General features: G+C 38.4%; 2 protein-coding genes across 2 annotated transcripts; both read right to left on the bottom strand.

Moving 5' to 3' along the window:
• Positions 1–2,206: 2,206 nt before the first annotated feature.
• Positions 2,207–7,459, bottom strand: LOC140952124 (COUP transcription factor 1-like). Its single transcript, XM_073401549.1, has 3 exons — positions 6,959–7,459; positions 5,705–6,277; positions 2,207–2,620 (listed from the first exon to the last, which is right to left on the bottom strand). Exons 1-3 carry the CDS (start codon positions 7,173–7,175, stop codon positions 2,340–2,342), a joined length of 1,071 nt encoding a protein of 356 aa, XP_073257650.1. The 5' UTR covers positions 7,176–7,459; the 3' UTR covers positions 2,207–2,339.
• A 3,305-nt stretch (positions 7,460–10,764) lies between these two features.
• Positions 10,765–25,174, bottom strand: LOC140952692 (glutathione hydrolase 1 proenzyme-like). The gene is made up of 7 exons (XM_073402135.1): positions 24,878–25,174; positions 21,659–21,857; positions 20,788–21,110; positions 20,312–20,451; positions 19,384–19,571; positions 17,390–17,627; positions 10,765–12,541 (listed from the first exon to the last, which is right to left on the bottom strand). The coding sequence occupies exons 1-7, from the start codon at positions 25,056–25,058 to the stop codon at positions 12,260–12,262; spliced, it is 1,551 nt and encodes a 516-aa protein (XP_073258236.1). The 5' UTR covers positions 25,059–25,174; the 3' UTR covers positions 10,765–12,259.
• Between the last annotated feature and the right edge of the window lie 476 nt (positions 25,175–25,650).

The following is a 25,650-nucleotide window of genomic DNA, read 5'->3' as shown; positions in this document are numbered from 1 at the left end:
GGCCACTAAGTCACCCGTGTTGGGGTCTGGTACCCGCGCTTTTGTTTTGAAACGTAACCACGTGTGTCATGGAATTGATCATCACCTTAACTGTCTAACAGGGCCAGTTAGGGCTATGTCGCTTGGTTTCCTTGTCGCTTTGGAAATACAAGGGACACTACATTACTCGATCATGCGACAGTATCCACTAATTAAGCTCCCCAACAGTGCCGGAACAAATAACCCAGGATATCAATCTAATCAATGGACCGAATTATCTGTTAGAAACCCATGGTTCCCTACTGCGGTTCTCAAATCTAGTCATTCTGTTTAAACCGTTTTATTCCAATCAATCTTATTCCGATCCCGAAAATACGTTTCGCGGGCAGAAAATGCCTTTCAGCTGCCAGATAGTGGGATATAGAACAAAGTGATAAGAGCAAAACTAGTTGAGAAAAATGAAGTGAAAATGAAATCAAGGACTTTTAGAAAATGCAGCTGGATATCGTTCTTTTAAAATAACAGTTCCTAATCCAGGCATCATAAAATAGTTAATCCTGAATGTCGCTCCCCTTTTTCTCTAAAATACCTGAAATACAGTAAAAACCCGCATGTAAGAACCAAGTGATTTAAGAACCCACAGGCTGAAATTTGGCATATAAAATACCGAAAAAAATATAAGAACCTATTCAGCCTGGCAAAGAAAGATAGGTTCTAATACAAGTGTGAAAAAAATTCTGACAAACGTTATGTACTTGCTTGGATTTTTACCAGAACTATGTTTTCCATAAACCATTATGTATGAGAAGTACAATCAGTTCTGCCAGTTGTTACACTAAACCAACCTCCAAAAAATAAGAACCTGTTAAGAACCTAATTAGCCTGAATTGTGAAAAAACTACCCTAAAATATAAGAACCGTGACCTGTTCATCCTGACCTCGAAAATTCTAGTTTCTTATATGCGGGTTTTTACTGTACTCCAATTCAGCCCTTCAATTAAGCTTAGTTCGTGTTCAAGAAAAACCATGACCAACTCACTGTCCGCGTGACACTTTTAAGGTAAATTATGGCCTTGCGCATGCGCAATTCACTGCCATTGCTCGAAGTTTTGTGGTTTATGCTGCATGTGCTCCTTGCTTGCTTCTCTTAAAGCTCTTCTGGTAGGTAAAATGTCAGTTTTCCTACTGCAGTCTTGATACCGTTTACAATTTACTATGTTTAGATATTAAGTTTGAGCTAATAAATTGAAATTGTTTCCAATGCTGTCAATGCTTTTTTTGTCCACTACCCTCCGTTTATAAGCCGTCCCAAATTATTTATATTAGGGCCATTTTGTTCTAGGTAGAGAAAGGTTTTTCGACTCTACCAAAAGTCGCCTCAAAATGATCCAAATTGGGTTCTGTTTGACAAAATTTGTTGGCTTCTCCCTCATTTCAAATTTATTCTAGCTCCTTTGAGTCAGGAAGATGTTCTTTTTGAACGTAAATCAGAGGTACCAGTAAAAAAAAAACACAGACCAATAATTTGTCACCTTTAGTTAATTTGTTAGCAATGTGAAATAAAACACACCAACTTCGACAGAGCGGATATGACCCATTTGATAATGATAACATAAAAAACTTTATTCTGCATGATTATATTACATTAAATGTTACTTACTAAATATCTACAAATTATATAAGCTGAAAATCGTTTTGGACTAAAAACTGACATTGGTCTGTGAATTGCGACCTTCCAGCTTTTTTTACTTAAATTCTTTCATCAGAAAATGGATCAAGTGCAATAGTGATATTGATGTTCATCGAATAACGGTTTCAGTCGTGATCTGTCAAGAACTGAATCATAGTACATTGGTTTAAGGCACCAAAAGACAACGTTCTGATATTTTCGTTACATTTTAACTGTTCCCTTTATAATAAAAAGCGCTTGTGAAACTTTTCTTAAATTGCAACTTCCAAATTACTATAAACACCTCATGAAAACTCGCTACCGTTTGATTGGCTCAGGACAGAAGCGTCCGATTTCGATTCAATCTGGAGCTTAAGAAATTGTAGTCTCTAGTAACTCCTCACAAAAATCTGTTATACTTATTTTTCGTTTCCTATTAAAAAACGCCAATTTACATTTAAACAAAAACTGTTAGGCAAACGACTTGTTTTCAACGAGATATTGTCCTCTGTACCTCTCTCTCCGTTTCCCTGAACAGCGATGGCCGTATTATATTACTTTCAAATACAGCTAAAAATATAATTTTCTTTTAGCCCCAAATCTTGAGCTAGTCTATTTTGTCAGTCCCAAACACTGGACAGATGAAATGCGAATGAGACTTGGCTGACTTCTGGCCCAGTTGACACTTGACTTACGTGGTTGAAGCTTTAACGTTACCGTGCCAGCCAAGAGAGTTGGCTCTGAGTATGTCATCCACAAGGCTATTAATTGATGTTCCGCCGATGAGCTTATTAAAGAACACATGTTCCAGAATCTTAGGATCTACGGCGCCTAGAGACGTAAGCTTTATGAGAAGCTGTCCAAAGCGACTGGGTGCCTGCGGTCGATGAAGGCGAAGATATTCTTCCAAAGCATTGCGCGTCTTGTTTTGAACTGCTTGAATCTGGACGGCATCAGAGAGCTGGTCAATATCTGTCAAAATATGAGATAGCAAAGTTTAATGACGACGTCGACGTTTTCACGATTTGAAACGACTATCTTCAGAAACTTTTACTTTTTCCTTCAATAGAGAACTTTAATTTGCGGATTCCGGCCGAAGGACGTAGTACTACGAAGACGAGATTGAAGTAAAGTTTTTTCGCATATTCTCAAAAACCAGACACCAGGGAAAGGTTTATTTTTACTTTTTTTCACCAGAAAAGTTGATACGGTCATTTTTGACAAACTGAGGAGGTTGAAGCCCTCTCCCGATCGCAAAATGATAAAACTTTTAACATTTGATAACTTATTTCCGACATTAAAGGCACGCAAAAACATGTAGTAGAATGACGACGGCTATCAGGTTTTCCCGCCAAAATGACGCTGTTTCACGCACGCGCAGTGATTGAGTATCGAGAAAATCTTGTACTTGTTGTCGTCCTCGTCTTAGGGCCTGTTTACATGGAGTGGGGGACCCCGGTCTAGTGGGGTTGGTTTCTTTTGTTTTCAAGCTCTGGGGGACACAAAACAAAAGAAACCTACCCCACTAGACCGGGGTCCCCCACTTCATGTAAACAGGGTCTTAGAATCTTAAAAGGTCTGTAATAACTATAGAGCGTTTTCACTCACATGGCCAGCATCTATGCAAATTCATTGGAACAAAAGAAAGTGTTTGCATAAGAAAAGAGTTTAACTCCCACAGGATTGTCTTGGTACACCAACATGGCCGCCGTTTCATTGTTTTGGAACACCAACATGGCCGCCGTGACGTCATGTGAAAACGCTCTTATTCTCCAGGCTAGGGTTCAGTTTAGATACTTATTTTTCTGTTTTGAAACTGAAATTGCTGCCGCAGCATGGTCGCATACTATATTTATCTACTACTTAATAAATGAAACTTGAAAAACAGCTTCTCTTGACTCAGTGTTGCTTAATCATATTTGTTCCTTACAAAGTTTGCCAGAAAAACAGCGAGTGCGCTAAATTACCTTTTGTGTTCGTTACTACGGTTAGCTCTCCTGTCTCTTGTAGATGCAGTTAATTTAGCTATTTAAAACCCCTAGAAAGCAAAAGCAACGTTACAAAATTTGCTAAAATGTATATCTGGCAAGTTTCACGCCTGTGAATCGAAAACTTCGATCTCATTCCTATTCTCGCCTGGTAGAAAAGTTTGAGCCATTACGAGAGCATCAACTGACATATTTTGAAAAATATTTTAATTATTTAAAGCAACTGGAACCAATGAGAGAAAACTGAAAAGAGTCCATGTGGTTGATAGACTTTCTTCGAAATTTTCTTATTTTAGTAGGGAAAGTCACTGGAGACAAGGTCGTGTTCATTCGTGTTCTTGTGTTCGTGTTCTGCCCCCTTAAGGGCACTCATTTTTTTGAGTTTCTTCAAAGAATTCGTTCCTTCCCATCTAAGGCAGACTGAGTGGAAATGTCATCCATTCCAGCGATATCGCAGAGACCAACGAAGACTTCTGCTTTCAGAATAATATTTTTTTAATGTTTTAATGTTTTATTAAAATATTGAAGCTAACTTATATTGCACGCAGTATTAGAGAATACTAGTCAAGCAGTTAGGTCAAAGCTAAGGGGTGGTTCATTCAACCCACCTGAAGTAGTAAATCTAAACGATTGAAAAAAGCCGTTGTTTTGAGGAAGCCTTTCAATGTTCGTTTACAAACAATTTTATTTAGAATAGCGCTTGAAACACGCGAACATTTATAACAAGTTCATTATTTTTATGACTGCAAGTAAAAGAACAAAAACAGTTTCCGACTTAACACCTGGCTGAGAAATGCGTGGCATTTATAATCATATTCTTCGTCGGTAAAGTTGTCGTTTTTCATCCATGTTATTTCCGCAGTAAATCGATTATTTCATCATTTTAAACTAGCATTTGCCGGAAGGGTTCCTTTTTCGCGGCAAAGTCAAACACGACATTGTTAATTGCCGTATATATGCACGATTAACTCGGCAAAAAGTTAAAATCAGAATATTCTCTGTCGTGTTTTACTCCTTTCAAAAAATCCTTGTTAATCCGCATTTTAGGAACACGTACAAAAGGCGAGAAATCGAACTGATTAATTTCCATGGCAAAAGTTAGAATGTATATAAAGAGCCGAAACACCCTTCCGGAAAGATAATTTCTTTTTCAATAAATTGAAAAGGGATTTGTTTTTCCGTTGCAAATGACACTGTATTTTTTAATCGGCAAATTCAAGGCAATGGTCTTGCCTAAAGAGAGATAAAGAATAAGGTTAAAATTTGAATTACGTTTAGCTGATGCTCCGCAAACGACGAGCGAAATCTTGATTAAGGTATTAATAGAATATGGCCCCCCCACAAATTTCCCAAATTTCCCAGTTATTAGGATGCCCTGTTTATGCAATATGGGGCAATGTATTTTCAAAATATCACGATGGCGGTTCACGTTCAGTTTAATTTTCACACCAGTGATCACTGAATATTGTTATGATCCAAAAAAGGGCCAGTCTTTGTAAGAAACCAATATTTGTAATTGGAAAACTGCGATGCACTATTTTTTTTTCAGGGAACTAGCGTTAAGAGTTTAAATTTGTCAAACGTTGAATACAATTATGGAGGCATTATCAAATGTCACCATATTTTTATGACACCTTTGAAATTAAAGCAGTTTTTGATTAAATTTCCTTGGTACGTGCTTTAACTTGAAAATGACATTCGTGAAAGGATTTAGAAGGCGTTGCTCTGGAATATCTAAAAAGCCCTTCAGATAAGTTTTGACACTTTAACGCGTCTCGTTCACTTTAGAATATCATATGACAATTTGAAGAAGCCGATAAGTATTCTTGTATTGTAATATTGCAAGTTTGGAACGCAATTGTTAGTAAATTTACGAAGATACTGATGTCGAATAAAAAAGACACAAGTCAGAAAGGAAAAGTACTTTAATAGTAATAGGTGAAAAGGTCTGGGTATAGCACCGAGCTCAATAAAATTAAACGACAGTTTTATGCGTGGCAGTCGAACTGTACTTTTCCTCATTAAGTTTTATACAAAAACGGACAAAAATAATCTTTTCTCAACTTACCCGGGTTAAATAGCACCAAAGCCTTCAGAAGAGTAAACTCAGCCCGGTTTAACTCCAGCTGTACAAGTTTAAAAACAGCTTCATTCAACTTCCCAATGTTATGAAGAACTCGATCCAGGTGTTCCCGAGGTGTTTTTTCCACGACTTCAGCCACTATAGGCGCCAACTCGAATGGCATGGCCCACTGAACTAGGTTAATCACGAATATCTTGCACCAGTTTTCTTGTAAAAGCATAACTTGGTCGTAATGAGAGAGTTCTGCAAAGTGGCGAACGTTCTTTGCCCAGTGAATCGACATAAACAGGAGACGCGCGGCGATTTCTGTTGAGTTCTCTTGAACCGGTAATTTTGTAGCGACATTGGAACCGAGGTCGTAAGGGATGTTTTTCTCCTGATTCGACCTTGCTTCGCTTTTCGTTTGCGGCGTTTGATAAGGTTCCACCGCTTGCAGATGATAAACAAAATCAGACAACGAAACGAAGTCAGTCTCTCGGCGAATTTCACCCTTCATCTGTTGTCGCCGGACCCTTTTCCTTCCTTTTTCGACATCTTGCGCTCTTGTTTGTTGTACAGCTTAAAAGCAAACAAAACATTCATTCAAAATTATGTTTTTCCTCTCTCTCCAACGAGTCAAAAAGGAACGCCCATGCTTTATTTTTGAAATTAAACTTGCGGAACGATACACAGCATCCTGTTTCTGTAATAAGCCCACTATAACATTTTTAGGCAAAATAAAAAACGAAAATAACATTCTAAAATCATAAAGAAATGTCTGGTTTTAAAGCTTATGTTTACCTCACATTTCATTTTGTTATTAACAAATCCTTAATTAAGTTAAAAAAAGATATAATATATTTTACGAAAAAAATGCCCGTTACTTGCGTCTTGACGACAAAAAGTTTCAGCAAGATCAAGAAAATTTTTCATTCCAGGTTATATTTTAGCTTTATTAAATGGTTCCAACTTAAACCCTCTTTTAACTTCTCTTAAACCTTGGAAAACAGATTTGATTAAAAAAATTTAAGCCTAAATAAAACTGAAACTGCAGATGTGCCTTTTTTTCTCTCTTCACACCAAAAAACTCAATGTAACTGATTTGTATAAAAGCTATAGTCAGCCGTCGTTACCTGTAAAATAAGGTTCAATGAGCAAATTTGGACACCACTCAGAAATCATATTTTCCTACTGCGAGGCAAACCATGCAAGACAATAAAGTCATGAAAGGAAAATAAATGTCGTTTTAATAATTCTCACCTTCTCTCTTCATTCCCACACGAAGGCATTTTCTCATCCTGCAGTATTGACAGCTATTACGGTACCGCTTGTTTACCGGACAGCATCCTGCTACTCTACAAGTGTAATACAAACGTTTCTTGATACTTCTTTTGAAGAACAATTTGCAACCCTCGCAGGTATTCGCACCATAATGTCGGCCGGTAGAGTGATCGCCGCACACGGCGCAAATCTCCATTTCTGAAAAGACTTCAACTGAACAGGGATCAACTTGATCGATAAATCAACTTCTGCACTCAGCGCGCACCCGAGTCAATAGCAGATCTTGTACTATGTGGGCTTGGGCAATGACCTAGTGATTTTATTGACGCCCCTCGCAATTTATATTACTGCACCATTCAAAACTTAAAATCGCTACACATGTCACAGCTCGGTTGAACGGTGGTGATCAATCATTGATTAGCCGAGCCGAATTATTAACATTGAAACGTGAGGTGTATTAATTTTGTTTTCAGTAAAACAGTGTTTTTCTTTCGGAGGCATTCGTTGAATATTTATGTCGCGCTTTTTTCTAGAAAACAAAGCGTTGCTTTGACGTTAGGAAACAGCTTTAAATTGGGCAATGAAGTAGATCGAGCGTCGCTTGCATTTTTTAATGCTCTTTTTTGCTAATTTTCTTTTTTTCATTCTGTCATCAAGGGGTCTTAACTCGTGTGGCTTTAATTTGAAATAGTATAGAGAACTTGTTTATTTTTATTTCCAGGTTACATCTAATTCCTAGCACGCTGAGAGACCAGATTACCACTTTATGAGGACTTCACTGCGAAACAATATTCGCAGATGCGAATTTCGCACGCTATTTAAACAAAATACTTCGATAAGAAACAGCCTTCCGCCCAAACAAGTGTAGGCACAATTTGATCACAGAGTGCCTCAATCGGTCCTTTTCAAGTTAAAGATACATGCTTGATATCATAGTAGAGAAAAGCCATTTATTGGTTAAGAAAACTTAAGTGTTTCCTGTGACGTCTTCGAAAAACGTCTCCTTAATCGAGAATTATAGAAAAAGGGCGATTAAAACAGGGCCAAAAAAGATATTAACATCACCATAGCTGTTTACACGGTAAATGAGAATTGTAATATACAGTAATCGTTTTAAAAAAGCGTTTCAATACATTGTATAAATTACGAACTGCTCAGTGTGAGAAAGCCGAATTCACCGCGAAGGATTATACTTTAGCATGAAAAATGGCCTCGCTTGTGAAAAAAATTGTAAAATTAAAGACGGGGAAAAATGCCTTTAATATTGATAATACAAATGACATTCCGGATATCAAGATGAGAAAGATGTTCAAGTAGGCAGCTTAGAATTGACAGCAATCAGATCAACTAAGTTTCAAGGTGTATGTCAAAGGTGATAACAAAGGCCTTCCTTTTTTACAAGAAAAAGCCGACAGTTTTTTCTCTTACATATTCTTGTTAAAATGTAAATTTTTGCTCCGATCCCTTCAATTCGGCTGTACGTAAGAGGCGCATGAAATAAAAATCGACTTCTGTTGTTAGAAATTAATCAAAACGAGTTTAGAATTATTCGCCATTTCATTAATTTTCACGTTACACGGTATTTTAAATTCGCTTTTAAAGTGACATTCACTCTTCAATGCACATAACGAGAAACAAATGACAAGTTTTTAACCAAATAACGAGTTAGTAATCAATTAAAAACTCTCGAGATGAGAATTAGCACGAGCTTAATGTAAAAATAAAGGTATCAAGAGCTCTTCGTCGCAGACAGATGAGCATGGAAATGAAACTGAATTTAATGTTTAATTCACACAGCAAATAAGTTACAGTTTTGAATTAACACGTAAACAGAGGCAATGCTGTTTTTCTTCCCGGCGTTCGCGGGAAATTCTTCTTTATCAAACAGCTGTGCTGCTGATTCTTATGCCATTAACCTATTTAAAAAGACTTTTGTTGAGACAAAAAAATACGAAAAGAAAGAACGAGAATTTTTTATTCAAGTACATGTAACCTGAGTGTTTCAATATTTTATGAAATACTCCTAGAAAATTCTCAATCCTCTTTTTCCCTTTATCTCTTGGTCAGTTTATTTGACTTTAAACAGTTCGACATTGAAAGAAGAATTAAGGAAACGTGTTGACACATAATTCAAAAAGTCAATTGCGGAAGACATTGTGGGAACTGTAATTAAATTGCTATTAGGTTGTCGATATTTTCCTTCCGTGGAAAGGAATTAAGCTTTCGTAGGCTGGTCAGGAGTTTCTTAAAAGAAGGCAAAGTACTCGCAAGCTGTTATAACCAGATGTGTTTGAATTTAACTACAAAATCGTTTTTGTTTTGAAGCATGTTTTTCTCGCTTCAGAAAATCTTTATCCCTGCTTCCGTTTTAGTCACCATTTTACCATTTTTTTTAGTACCAAGAGCCAGTGAGAGTGGCTCTTGTTATAAGTACTAAAAAGATTTTTATGCAGAGTATTTTCTTCCGCAGCTTGCTGAGAGCATATTGAATGCTGTTCGTAAAAACGAACTGAAAAGCCTCCTTTTCATCCTCGGCACGACACAGATTGTCGTGGTAAAACTCACTCAATTGTCAAATAAACCATAAAAAATATCGTGCAATTTAAACTTCTGTCCACTTATTTTCGCAAGATGTCCCGCACAATTTCTGAATCAATGACACACGCGTATCTACAATTGCTCTCCAAAACGGATTAATTCAGCTAGAAAAAATACAGTATTTGTATCCGTAAATTATGAAGCCCAATATTCGTGTTTTCGTTGCCCAGTTGAATTAAAAGCCGTGAACATGTCATTAATAGATGAAGCTGATTTATTTTCCTTCAACCAGCCCATGTAATGAGAAAATTATACAGTAAAAAGCAAGAAGAAGTAAATTAACCGGCGTAACCAATTTTTCTAAAACATTAAACCTTAGCGAGAAAAACTAGAACTTGTTAGTTTTAAAGAAGGAAAACCAGGGCTCTAAGGTTTTTCTTTTTCGACAAAATGCCAATTATTTGTGACCAGGAAAGAACAAGGTTATTTAGTCTTTAACATGAGCAATGCCATCAGTTTTGAGATTCGGATTAAACAAACAAACAAACAAACAAAAAAGAAAAGAAAACTATTTTAGGACGAGTTGAATCTTTTGTCCCATATATACACCGGCATGCGAGGTTTTCTTGGACGATAACTGTAGGGAGCTTTTTAGGCATGGACAACTTGGAGCCGGCCCAAAATTGCTTGAGCCCAAGAGCCATAATGGCCCTTGTTGAGACCCAAATAGTGATCCACTAGTGTTGATTTTGGTCGTCCTGAGTTAAAACAGTGTTTAGGTTCAAGCAGGTTTGAACTACATTTTGCGCCAAAAGTACGTTCTTTAAAACTATTCTTCACGATTTAAAACAGCTTAAAATTACTAAAACATCAAGGGCAAATTGGGTATAGTGTACTTTCTAAGTGTATTACTGATGGCATTTTTGAATCAAGTTTTAAAAACGTGTACCATGCACGCGTTTCAACTTAAACTTGGAAAAGTGGCCGTTCGAAAAACATTTCTCCTTCTATATGGCGATTAATGCGATAAAGATTAGAAAGCTTTTTTACTGTGCTAAAACGCTAGATAGTTTAAGTTACCGTAAAATCCGGTTAAAAGTTCGTAAGGGCTTTTGGGTGGTGTGATATATGAAAAGGGTAAGGAGGCGGGGCGAGGGGAAGGGGGGGGGGGGTTGGTGGGTGCTAATATCTGAGTGGGCTGAGAGGGGAATAAGAAAATACTTTGAAACAAGTATACGCCGAAGGCGAAGTTAATATTATTTTGCCGCTTCTGATTGGCTCTAATTCCCCGACTACTCCTTCGTAACCAACCAGCGCTAACCAAATTTGGAAGATGCGAAGAATATACCATCGATTCAATGGTTTATTTGATTATAACGAGGCTGATCAAAAAACGAAGTTACATGGGCAATAGATCATCGATCAACCTCACTTCCAGGCGTGGCCGCCAAACTGTTTTTATATTCACGAATCAACTAAAAAATGGCGTTCACGTCTTTCCAAAGAAGAAATGGCTGATTCTCCGACTAAAACCTAACAGAAGAAATTCAAGAAAGCACAAAACATTTTGCTGGATGGATGTCATCTACATTTTAGGAGTGTCCAGAAGAAAACACATCTAGCGATCTATAGCGTGAAACCGTGCCGAGAAATAGGCCAAACTTTTTAGAAGAAAGTCTACGAGGAGACAAGCTTGTGAAGAACTTAGAAATATTTTGAATGAATAATAAAACAATTACTGAATCCGGGTTTCGTATGATATGACAAATTATACAGATCTCGGAGGCTGTTATCCACAAAGTCTATCTGCATAATTCTTCACATCCTACTCAGCCTCATTCAATTCATAACTTCTAATTAAAATTGTTGTTTTTTGACGAAGAACAGCGAAAGAATTAACATCTTTTTTAAATCTATGCTTTCACATTTCCAATTAATGAGTTTTTATGTAAAACTAGTCTGTTTTAAATGATAAGGAAGAAACTTTTGCTAACTTCGAGTTCTTTTGTTGTTTTGCTCCGGCACTCACATCAGCGTTACCATGCATTTTAACTAAAATGTAAAAGATTTTTTAGCGATTAAACTATCAAAACTTTAAAATTTAACCTTAAAATCAGCTGAGTAATTATAACAATAGGTGTAAACCCATTTGCCCGGGGGAATTTTGCCGAAAAACGCCTTAAGAAGCTAGTCGAGTCGATTCCTGTTGACTGTGTGGCTATGAAGAACCCTAACCCTAAAACAATATTATAGCTACACTTGTAAATTAAATGATCCAAGGACGGTAGTGTACACAGATTTCCATGGAAATTTTGGAATCAACTTTACATTTTTTGCATTTTCAGTCCAGCCACCTTGACTGGATCGTGCTCATTCTGGGTTGGTTAGATGACAAAGTTGTCCTTGACAGTTAAAACTGATGACGTCACAAGTGGTACAAGGGACGTGGATTTGCAGGGAAAGTTAAGGGCGTTTCAGGGGCGAATGGGTAAAATAACGCATTTTTCAACATCTTTCCTTTTCTGTTCGAACAAGCGATCGAGTGGGGGAAGGAAGGTAAGAAGAGATAGGAAAAAAGGTCTATTTTTTCCACCCCTGCCCTTCACAGAGTCGGGCTACTAGCCGAGAAGGAAAAAAGGGGGAAGGGGTTGTACCCAGTTTGTGTGGTGGGATAAGGGGTGTGGGATAGCGTTATAACCGGAAGTTTTACGGTAACTTTACATATTCTTTGGAGCAAACATGTTAGCCTCCCGCGGGAACTCCAAATTTTCTAGGGTCAGACTTTGCACGAATGCCTTCTCCAGTTTTTCGATACACGGCTTGTACCACAGCGAAAGCACTTTTATTTGCCTCGACTACATTGTGTCCCAGTTTTTCTAAACCTTTAACTATATTGCCATTAAGACGATACTTTTCCTTCTTTTCAACTTCTACGTTCATGTCTGGCGCAAGGTTTTGGTGAACTCGAGGATCATCAACCGCGTCCGACAAGGACTTTCCAAACCAAAGCTTGTTCATCAACACCTATGAATAACAGTAAAAATCCATCAAACAACAATCTACGAACAGAGTCACAGACTGCAGGAGGGCAAATAAGGGAGGGAGGGCAGGGAAGGCAGGCGAGAACGTACTGAATGCCCCTGGGTGTCACATTTTGGTTCTCTGTGTACCCGACTAAGAGGCTCCTGCGCTCTTATGAATTACCGGTTAATTTCTAACAGACTGGCGACCTCCAACGATTATTAGGTAAGCATGCAGTTGATACAGTTAATAAAGTTCATTCATCGTGTTGTGATTAACGTGAAAAATCCCTATAAACTGTAAGTGATGGAAACTAGGTACGACACTTTGGGAATTTGGGGTAATGCAAATAACGCTTCATGTTGTTGAGCTCAGGGGCGATGCGTGGTTTTTGAGGTTAGGTACGCACACGAAGGCGTAGTGAAACAAGCACCGAAGGCGCAAGTCTCTAGGGGGTCTGGAGGCATACTCCCCAAGAAAAATTTTATTTTTAGGGCTTCGGAAATGCTATTTCTCATGATTTTCAGGGGGAAGTTTCATAAATAAAAGCATGGAAAACGCTAACTTTTCATTAACTTTGTTGTTTATTTGTCAACCTTTTGTACTACTGATATATGTGTATATTAGCAGGTTATTAGTTATAAACTGTAAATGTGGCTACAGGAAAAAGGCGAGGCGTCTCCCTTTACGACGGGAATTCGAAAACTACTTTGTCAATATCCCGATTCTTGTGCTTGTGTATGTGGAGTATTGCCAAAGTGGCTCACTCATAGTGCTTCGAAGATCAGAGGGGTTTTTGAGTCCCTTCATGCCGCTAAAACTGCCTTCGGCAGCGCAGGTGACCATGGGTAGGCTAGCAAAGTGACAAAAGCGACACATATCCCTGGATAGAACTGGCGGCTTGCGTCATCAAGGGTCCGGTCGACCAGAGTTGTGGTTTCACTTTTTTCACTTTTACTTCATAACTTTTTTTGCTTAAAGCAAAAATATGTAAACAACGAAAAATCACGTCCTCTTCTCGTAAATCGAGAAATCTAGAAAGATAAAAATTCCTTTTTAAAATTATTTGATTAAATTTTCAAAAAGGAACTTACTTTCTGTTGGTTCCGCTTCATTGACCTTGTTCACACTCTGGCTAAAAAAGTCGCAGGGTTTTGAACCCATATTAGAATGATTGAAAAGTGCAATTTTCACAAAGTTTTCTTTTCGTAAAATAGCAGCAATACAAAAGAAAAGTGTGCATGTGTAAAGGGCTTTTTTCGTCAAAAAATCTCTAAATTAATAATAAAAAAAAAAATTAAAATAGTCAGCAGATTTGCATCAGTTACTGAAATCATAAAATATGTCGAAAAGCTACTGCTATTCGCCTGTTCAGTATTTTCTAGAACCTTATGTCAAACGGTATACAAGTTCCAAGCGAGTTCCTTTGACGAATTAAGTTTTTTCCCACGAGTCTGGAGTACTGTGTATATTCAAGTGTGGACGAAGGTCGATTTTCAAGTTCTGTGTTTACAAGTTGGCGGAAGCTGTAAGATATCTGAAGTTCAAGTCAGAGTTTGTTATTATTGGCAGAGGCTGTTTAGTTTTACTTACGTTCAAGTAAAGTTTGTGTTGGCGGATGCTGTGTTTTAAAGCTCTGTAAATACCATGTTTCTTTGGTATTAAACTTCCTTGTGTTAATCCGACATCCCTGCGTGCTGATCGTCTGTGAATAATTATCCTCAAAACATTTCAACTCGTAACATTGAGTTTTAGCCAATTCCATGCTCAACGTAATTGACTCCTTACCCATGCCTTACATACCTTTAATCAGTACATGAGACTGCTATGCTGTTTTTGAAGCCTGATGTAAGAAAAACAGAGAATTCTTTTTCCATTGTTTGTTTTGTTAGACATGTTATTCACCACCAGTAACCTCATATTTGACTTAGGTCTAAACGTTCAGAGCTAAGTCAATTTAGAAGGATTTGTATGAAGTCATCAGAGCATAACTGGGCTAATATCTCAGAGACAATTTGCCCCGAAATGCTAGTTTTTGGCAAGTAGGCCTCTGTTGCTCTTTTCAGAATATCCTGACAAATCCCGTAATTTCACTTATTTACACCTTACTCTTACCATATTTCATTTCTTACTATTCCTCCGCATTTACAATTAATCAGTTCCACAACCACGACGCCGAAGTGTACGCTCTATAGCGTCTTGTTTTTGTTAAAACCCCTACAGATCAGGCTAGTTCAGCAAGTAATGAATTGACAAGTATCGACAAGAAGGGAAGAATACAGAAATGGAGAATGCAGCGGAAGTAGACTACTTAGGTCCGATATCTCTTTGGAATATAGAATGAAGCTCTCCATAACACACATCTAGGAAATTCTCTGCTCTTAGACTTGAGAAGTTCGATGTCCGCACACCAAAGGTAACAACTGAACCAACAACTCTTTTCACTGCCACCAATTTTGATTCAAGTCATGGCTGGTAAGGGCTCCTGCTCGTACATAAAGGGACGCAGTTAGCTGATGCACTTGCGCACATGATGTACCATTTCTTAGGTGATTTACATAATCATAACGAGCGTGAAATAGAAAGTGAGAAGCGTATCCGGAATACCTAAACAAACCTTGTATAGTTGAACTAATCGCGATTATAGACCCTAAGCCATATCAAAGCACTTATTTTTTATATACCATTGAGAATTCACCGATGGATTTGTCCAGGGAAAGTCAAACATCGACGAATACTTCCTAATTCGAAGAATCAGCGAATGAGAGAAATGACACGAAGTCTGAATCTTCTTCGAAGGTTCAAGGTCAAGAAAGCTGGATTTTCCTAATACATGTCACCTTTCTCCATCGATTTTCCAATTATATCTAACGATTATTTACTCTGCAATGTTATTGATTATTTCCTCTTGTTATTTGGTTAACGAAGGCAATTTCTCCGGCTCGGTGCCTTCGAGTTTCTCACCTCTTCCTTTCATCTTCAATTGGATACTGTTTAACATAACATAACATAACGTAAAACTTTATTTATACTCGAATTTTAGAGTAGCTAACAAGCTAATATCTTTGAGCTGACACTACATGAAAATAATATAGAAATATATATATACATAAAATGCATTATAAGAAAAAATAATAAAATAACATTAATAATAATAAGCACATATAAAAAAAAAAAGAAAAGAAAACATTATTTACAATTCACAATTTTAAGTTTAAGTATGTCAGGCAAAAAGAATCTACACGAAGGTAACATCCTGTATTTTGGTTTTAAAGTCTGCAAAAAAACTGGTACGAAAAAAGTCCGGCAGTGCATTCCACTGCTTAGCTGAAAAGTAAGAAAAGGAGTTAAGACCATAGGTAGTTGTTTTAGGTTTACTTAGTGAAAGAATGTACTTGCCACGAAGATCATAGGAAGAGGACCGGAGTGAAAACATTTTCTTCATATAAGTAGGAAAATGAGTGGAAAACAAACTCTTATATAACAGCATGAGGAAATTTTGAATGCGTTTGTTACACAACGAAGTAGAGCTGACTTTTGAGAGAAGAGTGTTGTATAAAGCTTCAAGCTTATCCGCATCGCGCGCTCCACAAAAGTGCCAGACAGAGGAGCAATAATAAAATTGAGGTAAAATATACGCTTTGTAAAGTTTGAATAAGATTTCCCTGCGTATGAGTTTTCGAAAGCGCAACATAACATTAAATTGATTATTAATCTTTTTGCATACATTTGATATACGTTTAGAAAAATTCAGTTTATTATCTATTTCCATTCCAAAATCTCTAACGTGTCCTTTACTGGGAAGGAAAAACCATACTCCGTATCACCGAGGATTAGACACTGGTGCTTGCTCTCATTAACTAACATCCCATTTTCATGGTACCACTGATCGGCCACGCCAACATCATGAGATACGCATGCATCCAGAGCTGCCGGATCGACGTGGGAGTAGTATACCTGATGATCATCCGCATAAGCTTTCAACTTGGCCTTCTTGACGTGGAAGAAACCAAATATGATAAAGTAATGTAATAGGATGAGTAAATGTTTGGTCAAAAAGAGGCTTTGTGCTTTAGTAAAAGATCGAGCATCGAATAAAACACTAGGCAAGATTGAAGCGGATTTCTAGATGTATCCGACTTATACGTTTGATTTTGGATTGAGACAAACCCTTTCAAACTGGCAAAAGCTAGTTTGCAGGTCAGCGCGGTCTCAAAGCTGACTGTGTCCCTTTAAGCTTGTGTAGCTATAAATACTCAATCGCTAAAATCAAATATCATTGTATGTTTTCCAAATTGATGCGAAGCGACTTCGATATGCAGCGAAACTATCGCAACTTGTGGCGAAATGACTTTGTAGCGAAACTACCATTAAGCATTTTGCCCGCCGGAAAATTACGCCGCATTGCTAGTTTTATTTCTTTTTCAACATTTCTAGTACAGTTAAACCTTCAATAAGCGACCAACCACTGTTAAGGGGTCAGTAATAAAAGTCCCGAAATAGCTCTAGAAAAGAAGTGTAAATGAACCTCTGTTAAGCGGTCATTTCTTGGCCATCCGGAGGAGCGTTCTCCTATTGTTGTCACCTCCATTGATCGGTCTCCAAGCGCTTAATACAATTACTAAGTTTGGCATTATCTTTACGATATAATAAAGGAAAATAACGTCCGGGGGTGACGACTAATGTCGCTCCCGTCGCGTGTTCGCACCAAAATAGAGTGATGTTTTTGCAAAAGATTATGCTAACAAGCCTTTTTGAGCGGCCACTCTCCATTTAAGTGGCCACTTGCTGGTACCCCGAGGGTGGCCGCTTAATGGAGGTTTAACTGAAATTCACATGGTTATGTCATACCAGAGAGACAGCCGTGGTGATTCTTTTGCCTCCAGACGCGCCAATTATAAGCTGTACGTCACCACTATCGTTCGTCAAAATGGCAGGAGACATAGACGAGAACGGCCGCTTGTATGGCGCTGGAAAATTAACCTCAGATGGTTTAACACCACCTTTGTCTTTTCCGGGAATATCAAAATCTGCCATTTGATTATTGTAGATAATCCCAGTGAGGATGGATCGATATAGGCATCCAAATCTGTCAAGATCAGAAATCGTGTTCGTAAACAAGAGCCGACGACGGTGATGTCCTGGTGTACCAATTCTTGGTTTGCAACCACGTGAAAAGGCGGCCATGTTGGGAGATCAATACAATAGAATTTTTTCTCGAAGAATTTACACGAAAATTGAGTTTAGTTCCCAGAGGAGAGAAATGCTTTTGTTCTTAACCACCAACATGGCAGCAATGACGTCACGTGCATGCAAACCAGCAATACTCATGGTAATTTCTATCACAATGTCTTTAATCCGTGACGTTTTTTGCGCGGTCTTGATCATGTCCTTGTGTAAAGGTACACGAGGATATTGAACCCACGCGCCGGACTGTCTTATTTAATAAGTGCTATTACCATATTAGACTCTTTTGTCAGGTGGGCTCAGGATACATTTCTCTAAAGATCCACAGCTCACGTGAGTGACATAGCGATTGAGTTATTGAGTTACGCGGCCAAGGTCGCCTTTTAGGGAGTGCCTTAAGCACTGTGAAGTTATATATAAAGCACTTACCCGGCAGATTTCTGCGCTTACTTGGGTATATTACAAACTGAGAAGATCAAGAAACATGCGCGTCTCTTTTGAATATAAAATTCACGCGAGTGATATTAAACTATAATATATGAATTTCATAGATTTGAACCGCGGAATGAAGAAAAGATCATCGCAGATAAAGACGCAACTTATGCAGTTGCGAAAGAACCGATGCCTAAATTTTTTTCTATGATGAGGGGGCGAGGTAAATATTTCTAAGGCCGTTATTCAGCGAGAGTGAAAATGATTACAGTAAAATTCCGAAAATAAGCCCCTCCAAATATACGCCCCCCAAACTCGTAATGCAAAATCCCTCTGTTAAATCGTCCCTCTGAATAAAGCTATATTTCGAGAAAGGTTGTCGGAAAAAGTGCACGCGACAATGCCAAAAGATATTGTAAGTGGTTTTGAGTTCACTGTTCTTCAAAGAAATTTGAAAGAATGGCACGAGAGGCCATGGACGTATGTTTGCGAGTGCTAAAAGAAAGAAACAAAACTAGGTTCGACAGCTACAGTGTCAGGAACAATGTGTTGACCATATCGCATATTACCTTTCGGGATTGTCGCGTCCACACTTTTTCAGACAACCTTTCTCGAACTAGCTGTATAAGCTTTTTTTATTTGCTGACTTGTAGAATTTCGAAAACATTTGCTTTTATTTTTCTTGAGTTCATTGATGAACTTCAATTTCTGGACAAAATTCCTCATTTGAGGAAATCCCGAGATCACAAAATGGCATTCTTGTTCTACTCGAATAACGAATTTCAAAGCCGGATCTGATTATCGTTTTACCATCTGCCATTTTCTCCAGCTCTACCAAAACATCTGAGCTAGCGCAACCTCGTCTCAGGGCTTCTCGGTTACGGTCCAATCCTCCTTTCTGTCGATATCTCGTCCGGTTATTGAGGTAATTTTACAGATATATCACAAACCTTTTCCAGATTTGGTTAACGCTGACTGGTTAGGAATTGTTAGCTGGGGGATTTGAGCCAGTCAGAAACGAAGATATATTTTGCATGAATAATTAAATGTCTTATTATTCATTTTGAATTTTTGACCACGTGACAGGTCCCGTGACCATGACACTACCAAAAGACACCAGAAGACCTTAAGATTTACATTAAGAGAAAATTTCATTCTGTTATAAATATCCTACGAAATTCAGGATAAGCGTTGACTCTAGACCCATTGTCTTTTGCTAAACAAACCTGTAATTTATAGTGGATGTCACTGAAACTGCGTCACCGTTTTTTGCTAAAACCGCTACGTGTGTGGTGCCATAATCAGCTCCAGAATATGAGCGCGCGTAATAAGACACGTTGTTGTATGTTCTGTTGTCTTTTATATGTCTGCGCAAGTCGTCACCAAAATGTTGTTGTATCATCTCTTGCGCAATCTGAAAAGAAAAACGTGGAAATATCAGGCAAAGAAAATCCCTAGAGTTAACAACTTAGTCAGTACTTCAGATTGGCTCCAGCAGGTGGGAGGGAAAACGCCTGTCAATGGCAGTCTTATATCCTAGGTAAACGATGGGTTTAAAATAGACCCACACGTAGTATGACACGTTGTCGTATGTTTCGCCATCTTGTATTAGTTTACGTAGCTTGTCGTCTAGTTGTTCTTCTATCAGTCATATTTTGCTCAATCTGCCGAGGAAAAACGTAGAGAAAATTTCGCGCTGAAAATTCCAGAGCCTGTTATTCAACTTCACCATTCTTCGAATTGGTTCATATATGTATAATTGTACACTAAGGGAGAGAGGGAATGGCCATAGACTGAAGGAGTGCTTATATTCTGGCGAATCAGGGAGGTGAGTCCGAGTGATCCAACCCCCCTCCACTCCACCCTCCAAGATTAAATGCATCCATCAGAAGGTTTTCCTCTATATGCAATGTTTAACTAGTAGCTTAAACCCTATGAAACTTACTTTGCCCTTTGACTTTCAGACATGGAATACCTGATTTAATGAGCCCAGGGGTTTTTCAAATTGACGAAATCTGCAACGAGATTTATTGCTAAATACAAAAAAAGGATGTTTCAAAGCTGCACATTTTAAAGAGAACAGTGAGCTTCTAAGTAGAAAACTAAGGTGCAACTAGCTAGGAAGAGGGTTGGAAAAAAAGTTTTCTCATTTACCTCGTTTATATTCCTATTAAACGCGGGATCTCCAAGTCGACTTCGCCGTGCGTAAGCAAACTTAAAAGCTTCAATGATTCGGTGATATGTCAACACGGAGGCTTCCGTACCATCACGAGCTGATGAAGTCATGTTGTAACCTATAAAATCAAACTGCGCTTGATTCTTTAAAGATATTTAACTATGTGTAGCATGGAATATTCAGGGGAGCTCTGTATATAGTACCAGCACTCTTTTAAACCCGCTGGCGAATGGAAATTCTGTTTTTTCTTTGCTGTACAACTTGACAGAGGAATTCAATTTCATAATTATTCATTTAAAAAAATATATAGATAGATAAGTAAGGAATTTACGTCAGTATATCTGATCCCTTAATATGGGGTCCGCTTAACTCAGGTTCCACCGTATTATGTTTATTTTGCTATTAATAGCAAATAGATGATGATGATGATAATGAGAACGGAACACCTACCTACCTTTCAGTATATTTAAGATGAGACCTAGTACAGCGCCACTTGTAGGGGGAGGAGTAAGGAGCATTTTCATTCCCGCTAGTTCCATTTCTAGGGGTTCCCTGATCACTGTCTTGTAGTTCCTCAGATCTTGTTCAGTGACCTGTCCCTTTCTTTGCTCGTCTGGAATACGTATTCTTATGTCTTGTGAGATACTCTTGGCCAGCGGCCCATTATAGAAATATTCAGGATGGTCTCGAATTTGTTCCAGTGTCATCGCGTACTTTTCGTTTTTGATGATAGTCCCCTCTTTATGAGGCTTGCCATTTTTATCCAGGAGAAGTTCGCTGAAATATGTCAAACAAAAATAACATGATAAAAGTCAAAGGAGCATTTAAATTTTAGTGTGAACGCGAATTGCGGGTGCACACCCCATGCGTTAAATAGTTAATATTTGATTTAGTTTAGATCTCCAAACGTAATTGGACGCGCATATAGTTTAGGCTTTTAGTGTTGTACCAAGATTGTAATTAATATAATTTAAGCTTTTTCTTCTTATCCCCTTCTTTTTAGCATTTGTAAATTGACTTCAGAATAGCCCTTTGGGAGAGTTAATAAAAAGTTATTGTATTGTATTGTAATATTTTTATTAGAGTTTTTAAGGACAAGTTTTTAAAATTAATTAATAAATTATACTTCTGATAAATATTATTGTAAATATTTTAAGTGTCCTTGAAGTAGGGTTTTATTGTAGTAAATTTTTATCTTTTTAGATGTATGTAGTTAATTGAATTATTCTCTTTGAAAAGCCTTCATAAGGAAAGTCAATAAAGTATGTATGTATGTACGAGTAGAATGATAAAAACGCGAAAATAACTACCATCAAACAGCTCACCTCAACCCAGAATCGTTTTTTACTTTCATTACCATATCTTTTTCACTCAGGACCTCGGCTACCGCGGTGCTTATTGGAAAACCGTCTCTGGCTAAATCAATAGCAGGCTGGACCAGTGTCTCCCAAGGTAACTGATGGTATTCTCTCCAAGCTCGGCGAAGACCGTGAACCTCCCCTGGGACAGCAATAGCAAGACCGCCTAAAAGAAAACGTTGTAAAATAATCGAATACCAACCCGCGTTCTGTGAGTAGAGCGGCGTGCAAAGTGTGCAGGGAGGAGCGTCAAGCTCTCGCGTGTGACCTTCAAATTGTAGCATTTTATTTTTAGATTGATGAGACACACAGGGAGTATATGTAATGGGTAGCAGGAAAATAAAGACTGGCAGATTTCGTTCAAAGATGGGGTCTCCCGAAGAAAGTTATGTTTTACGTGCACTTAAGTGAAAGGGCCTTAAGTGGTCCCATAGAAAAACACAATATAAAGCAGAAAAAAAAGTGCCAATCAGAGTAAGCAGAAATGAATATGTGTCACAGAACAACGTTTCATACCAGAATGATTCAACAAATCTTACATTCGCCGTTTCCGTAAATGAAAGTACAGCACGGCTCTACACACGTATCCACGGCTCTACCACGGAAAATCTGTATACTGTTCACAGAACGCTTATTTTTATTGAGAACGTGACGGTCGAGTGTTTAACATAACGTGCAGCCATCTTGGTTTCAAATGTATTGAGTGGGAGGGCATCAGGGACAAAGAAGGACTTCACGCGGTACGCCTACCTCTCCGAGGCTTTTACTACACAACACATAATTGACATTTACATTCAATATTGAAAGTCAAAGTAAGCTCCCCATCGCAACAATCGTACGAGAAGACAGTAAACAGACTACGGAACCTGCTGGTTGCTATTTCCCTTCCTCGCTTCCCATCACAACCCACGCCTCCGCTTAACCCAACCCCGCCAACCCCTGCCCTGAGAAAAAAAAGACCACACACACATGTAAATAGCAAAGGGGTAGCAGTTTGGCGATACCATCGCAAGCTGCTCCAGCACCGTCAAATGTGCTTATGCTACAGTCAATTGACAACCTGGCCGCCCGACCCCCAGGAGAGCATTAGCCTGGTGTTAAAACGCCGTTAATTTCCCCGCCCTCCGGCCAAGAAGTTTGTCAAAAGCGCTGTATAGAGGGGCATTGGTACTTTCGAACAAAACAGACACAACTTAGTTTAGATTCAATTAATGGTCTCGTTCCAAAGGTCCAATACAGTTGACTCCCGATAACTCGAACCTTGAAGGGAAATCGAAAAAGGTTCGAGTTATCGGGAGTTTTAGTTATCGGGAGCTCGCAGAAAATAGCCGGGAGTAAGGAAAAAAAAACAGTTTTTACTGCACAGTGAGCATTTTAATCACATTTAATTGTAGAAAAATTGTGAAAATTGAAAGATACTTTTAGATTATAAATCAGAGCGTAAAGTAATAAAACGTTGCCTAAATAGAGCATGCATTTTACTTTTTGAGAAGTAAAGTTATTTCACGTTTGATTTGTGACAAACAACACCAGCCTCCACTATCGATCCACTAGTAAACTACATGCCTACAACATGTCAATGGGAAATTCAAAATTCAATGCTTCGGAGGCAGTACACTGTTTTTTTCCCGACTTTTTAAGGGCTCAAAACATGGTTCGAGTTATCGAGGGTAAAATTATATAGAAATGATCTGAGGGGAAACAAAAATTGCTTCGAGTTAGCGGGAGTTTCGAGTTATCGAGGGTTTGAGTTACCGAGGGTAAAATTACAGAGAATGTATGATGGAAATCCAGGGGAAATCGATTTCGGTTCGAGTTAGCGCGAGGTTCGAGTTAGCGAGGGCTCGAGTTATCGGGAGTCAACTATATATATATTCAAGTATACGTATAACCGCCATAAGCAGTGAAATTTGACCTCTCGTGAACAAACTCCAGTGACAACATTTCAATTCAACCAAAGTGCGCGTACATTGATAACTTGATTTACAGCAACTGTTTTTTGTTTAGTCCTTCCGTGTTAAATTCCCGCTGCTGTCTCCTTTTCCGACAATGCCTGCGTGCTGTTAAATCAACGTTAATGACCAGGCTGCAGGCGCGCAGTGTCCTTTATATATGCAAATACACACTTGCGTACTTGAGAAATTGGTAGGAATCTTTTAAAAGATTTAAGTTATAAGTAAAAGCCATTTGTAGTGTTGTGACTTGACCTTGTATTGAGCAGATTTGTTCGTGAGCTTATTGAAGATTTTCACACATATTCCATACAATAGGTGAGATAACAACAGAAAACGCAAGGTTCCATGCACTGATTCAGGTCGATTTACACAGCGTTAATCAAAATATTCTCAGATTCGAGAATAAGAAAAGTTTTTATTAGAAGGGGTAATTTTTCCCTATTTCGCTTGTACTTTTTACAGACATTTTATTTTAATAGCCGGAAGATAAGCCTTAGAAATTGAAAGGTTTGATCAATTCACGCTCGCGCGTTCTAGTCATTTTTTTAGCTTTTAACACCTGATTAACACAAATTATACTTCAAAAAAACTTTATAGAAGGACATATGTGATCGTCTATCGTTCTGCTGGCGATAAGCTAGCCGTTGATTCACTTGTATGCATAGGGAAACTTGGAAATGCTTGTTTGTGGACTGAGTCTTGTTCCCCCCAAAGAGATTTGTGTCTGGCAAATCGTTTCCAATCAAAGATTTGTGAATGATAAACTCGTGTCTGGCAAACCCTCCAAGTGTTTATGTATATACAGTTACACGCCCCTCATAACTTCATCCGCGCTTAACGAGTGTCATTTGGTCCTTAACTTTCAAAACAGCTGTTCCACAGAATGCAATGAGCACACATAACGCAAAAGAGTATCGAAATATGACTGTACCGTACAAAATCAACTTAAGCGGTCACCTTCGGGCAGTTTCAGTGACATCCTATCCAATTCATACTTGCGGGCGTGAACAACAGAAATGTCATCATTATCCAGCTATTCCGTGCGGCCCCTGATCAAGCAAATCAAGATTTTTTTTCTGGTATACTGACTGCATATTTGAACTGTAAGTACTTTTCTATATATACTAGGGATTTCTATATATACTAGGGATTTCTATATATACTCGGGATTTCGCCTTCTGGGGGAAATCCCTGCGGGGGCAAAAACGAAAAAGAAAACAGTAGCACTTACCATATATGGACATGTTTTTCCCTGATTCGGTTGGTGGAAACATATCAGACGTTGTCGCTGCAGGAGCAGTTTCCCTAAAGTCGATGACTGTGGCTTTCTTGAGTTTTCGATTATAAACCAGCATCACACCACCGCCACCAACTCCAGAAGAGTGCATGTTTATAACTCCCAGACAGAACATAGCGGCGATGGCTGCGTCTACGGCCGAACCGTTTGAGTTCAGGATATCATTGCCAATTTCGGAACATTTTTCAGTGTCCGTAGCAACTGCCTGTCTTGAATAGGGTCCACCCAAAGACTTGTCCCTTTTTGTAAAATACAAACCAAGAAAAACAGCCAGTCCAGCCAAGATTAACAACACAACCACCAGCACTACTATGAATATGATTCGCTTTCTGCAAGAGGGAAACATAAGATTAGAGTTAGTTAACCACTCTTTTACTCCCACGGAGTGTCTGAGGAACACCGTATCCCCTAATGGAAGGAAAAGTTACCAGTAAAAGCCGCCCTCGAATAAACGCCGCATTGAAAACGTTTAAAACCTTCATTACACATTGTACTCACTATCTGTCTTCTCATTGGCTAAGAGCCCGCAGCTCATTTTGGAATTAGTTAGATTACTACATTAGTTAGTTATCTGCTAGCAGATAACTGACTAATCTGTAGGTTGCGCGCACAATGCATGATTTCCAATAACAATATCAATTCAGGTTCCTTGCGACGGTGTGTTTGTCGTTCAAACGATGTATAATAAAACAATTATTAGATTCGGT

The sequence above is a fragment of the Porites lutea genome, chromosome 11, assembly GCF_958299795.1.
Source record: "Porites lutea chromosome 11, jaPorLute2.1, whole genome shotgun sequence".
NCBI classification, from domain to species: Eukaryota; Metazoa; Cnidaria; class Anthozoa; order Scleractinia; family Poritidae; genus Porites; species Porites lutea.
The sequence above is the reverse complement of the archived record's forward strand: the minus strand, read 5'-3'. Positions and strand labels throughout refer to the sequence as shown.